The following is a 9,676-nucleotide window of genomic DNA, read 5'->3' on the forward strand; positions in this document are numbered from 1 at the left end:
AAAGGGTTTTCAAACAAAAGCACTTGGAGCTTCCTTGCCACACTCGTATAAAATATAAATGCACGTTCTTAAACTTTTGTTTAGCTTTTCAAAGTCTGATATCTTGGTTTTAAGGGATTTCAGAAGCAACAGGAAGGAACAGGAAAATGTCCATCCTGCATTATGCAGAAGCAGTGGGGGAGGAATATAAAATTACATTACTCAACAAACAAAGCAACAAATTATCATTTAGATAATACTTTTTAGTGCTTTTCAGCACTCCCCCTTCCACGGCTGTCCCTCTGTCAGCCAGCCTTTCACTTACCTAACGCATGGAAATTTTTTCCATCTGCATGCATTTTCTTTGTGATACCCCCCAAAAAAGACCAGTCGGGCATATCAGGCAATCGGCTCGCCGCCAAAGGAATTTTTCCCGAGATACGCGGCATTCCTCGTCCTTTTTTCCGCGTTTCTACTGCGTGGGAAAGCGCGTAAAGTAAAATGTAAGTGGCATGCATGGGAAAAGCACAGGCGAGTGGAATGTGGCGAGGAATGGGCAACATAATACGCGGAATAACAAAAGCGGAAAAGTGTGCAAAAGCTGTCTAGAGAAGCTGCCAGCCAAGGAGATAAAAGATGGAGGACGCTTGACAATGCAAATGTCCCTAATGTTCGCTTTATGTCTTTGTTTTTGGGCTCCCTTCAAAGGATATACATCCTGGGAGTCTGTGTGTATATCAGGAAATAAAATTGATTAGTGACAGAAACTGCGGAGATGTCGCAAACTTTCCGAATACAATTTTTGCAACGCAGCTAATTATTTGCATATTTCTTCCTACCTGGCCAGACGTGCGACAAGAACTCCTAGAGTTGGCCCTAATTTGAAAGGTTTTTCCTACTTCCTACTTACCTCCGACCATGCCCACATTACCCCTGCTTGCCACAAAGACAAATGCAAATGTCAGCAGAGTGTTGGCAACTTTTTCATTTTGCAACTCTGCCAGGACTTGGGTTTTGCAGTTGTCATTTTGCGTTGCGCAAATGTCAAACTTATAGACGCTAAGCCACGTGCCAGGGGAGGACACAGACCCCAGAAGCCAACTACCTAGCCACCCAACCATCCATCCAACCACTCACCATTTTCCATTTTCCGATTTTCCACCCATCCCACACCTCGTTGTTACACTGCGTGGCATGCCAATGTTGCACGTTCAAATTAACTTTAATGAACCCAGTTTAGTTGCAAATGAGTTACAGAACTCGAAAAACACATCGAGACGTGTTTAGTGAGCATCGAGCAGAGGAAGGGCGGAGGATTCATTCGGTTAGCTCAGGTGGCTGCTTAAAAAGCACTGATGGCCAGGTACTGACTTATCCGCACCCAGGTGCATTTTGATTATTTTTTTTACCGTTTGAATGAAAGATGTATGAATGAAAGAATGAAAACATAGAAGTACCGAATAAATGGTTTTTAAGATCTAATGTTTTTTTCGAAAAAAAAAATACAGGTAAAACATACATATTATGTATTTAAGGAGAATAAAATAAATCTAATTTTATTCTATAATTATAGATTTCAATTAGTATCTAAAATTATAGATAAATGTAAAATCTTTTTTACATTTTTATTTGACATTCGTGATTTGAGGACTAGCATAAGACCCTTTTTGGAAATAAAACCACACCACTCGAGTGAAAAGTAATATTTAAATAGGGTGCAACCAAAAATTTATTTTGACAATCCCTCCACAACCAAGTCCTAAATCCGCTATTGTAACCAACGATGACCTGGAGCTTATAAAAAAATTGATCAAAGGCATTTTAGGCAAAAGGTCGTGCCCGATTGGCAGGCCATGTTGTAGGCCAAAGGGAATTGCTTTCACAGTCAATCAATTACCGTTAAAGTTCCTTATTAATCAGCGTCAACTAGTCAAAATTCATCAGCCATCATTCAAGCCTTTGCCTTCACTGAAAAGACGTAACTGAAGGACTGGGTGGTTTGATCCTGGGGCGCAGACCCATGTTAAAGCGCTAATGACTCATGTGACCAAACTTGAATTTGCTGGAAACTTAAAAACAAATGCAAAGGAAAGCCCTTTGCAAATATCTTGTATTATATGTCAAGTTTCGTAAAACTGACAGTTGAAAGATTGCAAAAATGTCCACACTAAGGTAAAAACTTTTAAAAAAACAAGCAAAAATATTTTCGAAAAAAGAAAATAAATAAATTTACGGGAAATCGGGACAGGACTTTCACTTAGCCAACTGCCCAACTTCTAACGCCTATTACTTTCTGACAGTCATGCTTATTTATGGTCCCGCGACTTGAGAGGACCCTTTTGAATGGGCCTAGATTTTTAAGCCGCGGCAATTTATTGGCCTACTGTGTGCCGATTAGCCAAATATCGAGATTAGGCCTAAATCAGCATCGACAGGCAATCCAATTTCGTGGCCCACGCGAAAAGTCTTATTGACTCGATGGTTGGTCTCGGGTGGTTCGTTGACTTTTCCGGGCCGTGGGCCAAAATCTAAGGAAAACAGAAATTGAAACAACACCAAAGATAACTGCGAAGCATGGGCATGCTTGTATTGGTTGTTGCCAAAAAAGTGTGAAAACCGCAGCAGCAAAGTGACAAAATGACTCTGCGAACGACGAACTGCCCCGACCGACTGTTTTGGCCAGGTCTGTTGGCCTGCTGTGCGGCTGCTGCGGTCTCGGTGTGGCAACAAATGCGCATGTGGCAATTGATTTATTCAAATGAAATCACAATCACAGCAAGAAAAGCATGCCAAGGGAGGTGCGGTCGGCATCAGGTAACTTATGCACTCAGGCCAAAATAAACATCAGGCCGTCTAGCCGCACAACTTAACTAGTACATATTCAATGCATTGGTATATTGGGGTTTCCCTAACGTAAAGCTTAACTTTTATTGAAGAGAAAAATTGAAGTGTGTCTAAAATAAGTTACCTGAAAGCATTGCGTAAAATGGTTTGTAATATTGAAAAAATGGAACTATTTAATAAACTTTTTAAAAATTACGAAGTAGGTTTTCTCAAATATTTTCCAATTTTTTTAATTTTGGGTATATTTTATTAGTTAAATTTTGGGGATGTTGTTTTATGACTTTTCGATTTTACGGCAAGAAAACTATGTTTTATATTATTTTGTTACTTTTCAATTTTAAGGCAAGAAAATTATGTTTGATTTACAAGCATAAAAAAACATATAAGATGAATCATTAGTACATAACAACCCAAAAAATAAAGTAATCTGTTAAAATCGTTTTCACACAGTAATTAAAATATTTCAAGTGTTTATTTTTGCTGGTTTGTTTTATTTCATTGTTGAAATGAATCATCGATCAATTGGATTGTAGATGTAGTACAATTTTTATTCGTTTACTTAAACATATTAATTTATAAATATTTAAAGTTTCTCTTCGGATTATTGCAATCCACTCCAACCAGCCAGCAATCCATTAAATCCCCAGCCGCCCACTTGGGCATCGATCCAGTTGCGGAAGGCAGCCACTTTGGTATAGACCCCCGGATAGTCGGGATTGGCGCAGCCCAGACCCCATGAAACGATGCCGTAGAGCTTGGCTGGACCTTCGTCCGCTGGAATACCAACCAAAGGACCGCCGGAGTCGCCCTGGCAGCTATCGCCACCCGGACGTGCGGCACAGATCATCCGCTGGGTGATGGGCAACACCTGGCGATAGGCTTGTCGGCATTGATCCGACTCCACCAGATCGACGTCGACGAAGCGCAGTTGCGGCGACACGCCAACCTCTCCGCTGACTGCGCCCTCCTCCGCCTGGTAGCCCCATCCGCTGACTAAAAGGCGGCTCTCCGCGCTGGGTGGTGGATCCACTGGGGAAGCCAACGGCACTGGCTGCAGGTGCTCCGTGAAATTGAGCCTGGCATATACGATGAGCAGCGCCAGGTCGTTGTCGTGGCTCTGGGGATTATAGCCGCCGTGGGTGATCACCTGCCGCAGGCTGAGCACGTGGCCCCCACTCGCATGTTCGCTGGAACCCACGCGCACGGAGTAATCTTCGGTGCTCAACTCAGCCTCAAAGCAATGGGCCGCCGTGAGGACGAAGTGATGTCCAATTATGGCTCCTCCGCATATGTGCTGCCCGTTCACCTGGACGGATACTTGATACGGAAATTCCCCAATGGTGGTCACCTCGCCGCCCACAATCCGCCCGTCACCGGGAGTGGGCGTGGCCCCAGGAAATGCCACGAGAAGCAATAAACTCGTTAAAAATCCCGCTGAGTACATTGCACCGTCTGAGTTAAAAATACTTCCGCATCTTGGCTTTATATCATAGAGAGTGGGTCGGAACTTATCGGTTGTGTGTCAACAGACTTTGTAATTAAATCTGTTTGCCGTTCGTCAATTGGGGTGAATTTCGTCTTATCGAAATTATTTGCTCACCTACTCACCAAAGGTGTCAGAGTCGCGTTATCTGACTTTGACCCAATAACCTTGGCACTTGTGGATATAGCGAAATATGTGTGACTCGCAGATGGGGGTTTTTATTTATTTTTTCGTCGACTCTAAGTGAATTTATTGGATAAAATAGTCTAAAGCCTTTAAAACTCCATTTTATTCTGATAAAAAGAAACTTGATACTGATTGTTTATTTTATTATCTCATATTTAAGTGATTTTGTTGCAACAACTAAAATTTATTCTGATAAAATTCACTTGATACCTACTTCATGTTTATTTTATTATTTCATATTGAAGTCTATAAAATGTAACCGATTTAAAATAAATGTGCTTTAAAAATCTTTAAAATTCAATTTTATTTTGATAAAAAAAACCTTCATGTTCTTTTAGTTTTTTTTATTTAAGTAAAAACATTACTGTCATTTATCCGACTTAAAATAAATATGCCAGAATTCCTATGTACACTTACACCTGTTAGTAAAAGTGAATCAGATTAAAAAAATATTTTCAAAGTGAAAAACTAAGCCATAAATAACATCAGAGAGAGTAGATAACCGAGTGCCCTTTTTCGAAACAATTTGTATTACACAATCTCTCCGAATTCAGGGGAATTTTCGTTTACAGACGAAAACGAAACCCAATTAGATGGGCTGCATAATGTTCAATTACACAGGCTTCCACAAATTAAGTAAGCCAAGGCCTTGGAGCGAGCAGGCCCACAAATCCTCCGCTTGGGCGAGGATAAGGAGTCATATTTCACAGCTGCCTGGACTGAAGGGAGTGAAAGAGCTGATTCAGATTCAATGAATATGTTAACAACTCGGAGCCTGGCCAAATCCAAGTCGAGACATGTGTATCTGCATTATTTGCATAGAGTCAGTCACTCTACTATTTCATTATGAGATAAAACAACCTGCTCGGCAGGCAGTAGCAGCCACAACTTATTAGTTTAGACAAAAATGAATTGCATAAATATTCTGGAGCCCAGGACCAGGCTCAGCTACCCAAGATTGGGGAAAGGACAAGATACACTTTACAGGATCTCAGGGCCAGGCACTAATTGTTTCATTTTGCCTGCCAGACAGTAAACAATTGCAGAATCCACAAATATATGCTCACTCCCCTGCACATTCATATATGTAGTTTACATTTTAACAAAATTCAATTTGCTGCTGCTGACACGTGAGGGAGTGGATCTCTGTTTCTCCGCATGCTAATTGCCTGGCCAGCAATTAATTAAACATGGCATGAGTTAATAAAATGCAGAGAAGGGGAAGCACGTGTATTCCTTGATTCATACATAATTCACACGAATCAACAAGGAAGTTGAATAATCGTATTGCATGTAATGCATCTTTTTTTTGCAGTTGCATTTTATTCTCTGAATATGATCAATATGCGTTGTACAGAAGGAAAGCAGCAAAAATTGTGCATTGTAATTGGATATTGCAGTGGTCATATGAGACTTTTTATAATTTCTGAAAAACGTTGATTTGTATCGCGCAGAAAAATTGTTTGGTATAAACTGAATATTATTTAAGTTATTAAGAAGGGTTCATTTGAAAAATTTTTACTTTTGAGTACCAATTTGACTTTGCGATATATTGTATTACATCAGATTCAAAATGAAGGTAAGATATTCAAATTGGAAGTAGTTTTTAAAATGCTAAAAAATAATGTTTTTTTAAACTGACCAGATCATATTATGTTAAAGCTTTTATCAAGACTAATTGAAAATAAAATGTGAAAGAAAAAATTGTTTTTTGCTTTTTAAATAATTAACAAGAGAGAACGCTATAGTCGGGTTGGTGTCCCGACTATCGAATACCCGTCACTCAACTAAGGGGAGTGCGAGGGAGATAGGTATAAACAAAATTTTGATTGCGTATAACTTTTTAATAAATAGTCCGATTTTAAAAATGTCTTCTACATTTCGATAGGTATAAATATACACAACAAAATTGCATTTATACTTCTCCGAAAACGTTAGTGGCAATTGTGGGCGTTAGAGGGGGCGTGGCGCTGCGTAGAAAGCCAAAGAATATGTGTGGAAAATCTCAACCTTCTAGCTTTTGTAGTTTCCGAGATCTCAGCGTTCATACAGACAGACAGACGGACAGACAGACAGACGGACATGGCTAGATCGACTCGGTTAGTGACCCTGATCAAGAATATATATTCTTTATGGGGTCGGAATCGCTTCCTTCTAGCTGTTACATACTTTTGCACGAATACAATATATCCTTTTACTCTACGAGTAACGGGTATAAAAATATGTTAATCATTTTCCGAAATACTTATTGGATTTTAAAAGGTAAAAAATAAAAAACTTTATTAAAAGCTGGCTATTTGTAGCCATTTTTAAACACCCACATGACGTACAAGTAATTTTACCTCGGTTGCGGTTTGTCTTTGTTTTTGCGTAGCATTTTATTGTGAAAACGGTTCGAGTTAATTGCGTGTAATTGAGAATTCTCTCAGAAAATTCGTCACATAACTCTCGTCGGGACATAAATCTTGCGTTGGGAAGTGGGGGGTTTTGGGGGTCTGAAGTGGGGGTTAATTGCAGGGTAAAGAACATCAATTACCCCGTAAAAAAAGCGAAAAGCCAAGCGGGAGAAAGCAAAGACGAAGGAGGAAAGCCTTGCCGCCAACTCCTTGCTCCTTGCCAATAAATTATGCAGTCAATTTTTTTGACTTTATTATAAAATGCGTGTTTATTATGCCATAAAAGCGAGAGCGAAGCGCGGGCGCCGAAAAAGTGTTGAAAAGTGTGGTAAAGTGTCAGTATTAAGCGTGAAATTAATTACAAACGCTTACTTAAGTTAAATATTTGAACGAAGCCTTAGCGGCGACAACACGGAAAAGAAAAGGAGCCCGAAGCCAGGAGCCAAGTCGAGTAGTGAATTCGACCGGACAGGACTCTTTTTACTTTGGGCCAAGAGCTGCCGGTAAGACGAGCCACTTTATCAGCCGAAACTCCATGCCACGCCACTCCACTTCAGTTTCCACTTCCTGGTGCTCCGAAATATACTACGATGTTTTTTTTCCCGCCCTTTTTTTGAGCGACCCCATTTCCTGGGCTCTTTTTTTGCTCCGCTTTAAGCGCAAGTTGAACATTTCATTTGTCATGCTTTTTGCTGCTGCTGCCTCTGTTACCTGGCTTCCTTTGCTTTTCTGTGCGACATCATCTCTCTTCCTCCCACGCATATGTTGCGCCAAAAGTTTTTGACTGATTGTCGGGGACAGCAGAAGCAGCAGCAGCAGCAGCAACACCAACAGCAGCACCAGCAACATCGAAGAAATGCTAAAAAATGTATGCTAACGGCAGCGTCGGTGGCATTCCTAACGGTAAAGTGTTGCAAATAGCTTTTTTGCGTTTTTGAATAATTTATAAGATGTGTTTACTCATGAAACCAAGTGACTAAGTGTTGCCGAGTGGCGGTCGGTCAACTGATGGCCTGGCAAATGAAACACGATAATTTACTTAGGTGCAATGCGGTTCTACCAAAGCGACAACTTGAGATATTGCTGCGAATGATTTGGCTGGACGTTTAATGTTGAGCGCGGAAAAGAAAAGCTTTTACCAACAAGCTGAATAACTTATGCATACAATCTGCTGCAGGTTCCTGCAAAACGGCAGCCATTTGCTAATTGTGCTCATTATCTGCTAAATGTGCGCAAATTTATGTGACGCACGCAGTTGCCTCACCAACTGATTTGATTACCCGTACGTGGAACGGGGAGTGAAAGGTGGAGGCACCAGCCAAAACTGACTTGGTCTACCTGAGCCCACAAAAAAAAAAACAAAAAATCCTGAGCGCTGGAAGAGCTCATAAAACATGTAAAATACCAAAAAAAAAAAAACGGCGGGAGGAAATCTACTCTCTGCTCACTCTTTTTTTCTCCTGCGAACGAGCTCATTAAAAATTCTTAGAGCGTTCTATTAAATGTTCATGTTTTGCATAAAAATAATGTTGCCCAAAAAATAAAAGAAACCAGCTACAATGTGATGAGCCCCATTTGCGTTCGTGGTTGATGCTGGGGATTTGACATGCCGTAGAGTTTCATGTGTGTTCTGCGGCTTGAAAATTCAATTGATTTTGTAATAATGGCACATTTAAATAGGCTATGCCAACGACTTGAAAATTGGGTAAATACTTAAAGTGATTTGAAATAAAATAATAATAGAGAGTATGACTGGACTATAAAGAAATGCCTTTTAAATGTATATTTAAAATTATTTTTTCGATACCCAAAAAAAACTTGATATGAAGCAATCATCGATTTGATGTCATGTGGTATCAATTTTGACGTCAGAGAATCTCCGAGAGAGAGAAGTTTGTATTGCATGGTTAATACGATATGCGGATGAATACCAGAAATTTACCAGGCGCGTATCGATTTGATCCCGGCGTGTTTTTTTTGTGTGTAACAAAACCCTGGAAGAAAGGTGCGCTTCAAAGGCGTATATGTTTTCGGTTATGCCAATCAAACCAATAATTTGTCAGCAGGAACAACAGCAATGACAAGATAAACTGCAATATAAACATATAAATCAAATAACAGAAACCACAAAAATAGCCAAACTCGAAGGGCGGTGAGGTTCTAAGAGTAAGTCAACGACTAAGCAGGAAATGCCATTGAAAAGCACGTAATCATGTAGAGCACACACAAACAAGCACACATCCCGACGATTTGGAGTGAAATCATAGAATTTCATTTCAATGCTTATCATATTTGTGAGTTTTTTTTTCTATTTGTGACCTGGGGGTCGAACGGTGGTCAGCGCATACAAATGCAAAACGGAAATAACATGAGGGATAAATCAGGAAATTGCTAAACATCAAATAAAGCTGATACAGCTATGTACGTATTGATGTACGGAATGGATTCGAATCGAATCGAATAGAATCGAATGGAATCGAATCGCTTGCCTTCATGCTTGCAGGACAAATGTCGGCGATGTCAACAATTCAAAATCATTGCAGTGATGACGGGGCAAACAGCTGTGGCTCTCGCTGCCGTGCAGTTGCAGCGAAAAATTCAATTTTGCAATATGACATCCGGCGGCTGGAGGACCAGACCAGACCATTCCATGCACACGCCACACGGCGTATACTTAACGCCGCAACGCTTCAGTCAACAGGCCCCACAGCGATTGACATGCCCCCCGTTTGCCTTTGTTCGCCGGCTTTTTAGCTGCTAATGTTACTTTGGTCCTGCCAACTCCACT

General features: G+C 40.5%; 1 protein-coding gene across 1 annotated transcript; it reads right to left on the minus strand.

The window, feature by feature from the left end:
- Positions 1-3,317: 3,317 nt before the first annotated feature.
- Positions 3,318-4,267, minus strand: LOC108055936 (trypsin beta). The gene has a single exon (XM_017139515.3). The coding sequence runs from the start codon at positions 4,265-4,267 to the stop codon at positions 3,425-3,427; it is 843 nt and encodes a 280-aa protein (XP_016995004.3). The 3' UTR covers positions 3,318-3,424.
- Positions 4,268-9,676: the final 5,409 nt, after the last annotated feature.

This window comes from Drosophila takahashii, chromosome 2R (assembly GCF_030179915.1).
Source record: "Drosophila takahashii strain IR98-3 E-12201 chromosome 2R, DtakHiC1v2, whole genome shotgun sequence".
Lineage (NCBI taxonomy): Eukaryota > Metazoa > Arthropoda > Insecta > Diptera > Drosophilidae > Drosophila > Drosophila takahashii.

What these genes read in the sequence shown, in the direction of transcription:
- LOC108055936 (XM_017139515.3), bottom strand. Translation starts at nt 4,267, where the DNA reads ATGTACTCAGCGGGATTTTTAACGAGTTTATTGCTTCTCGTGGCATTT.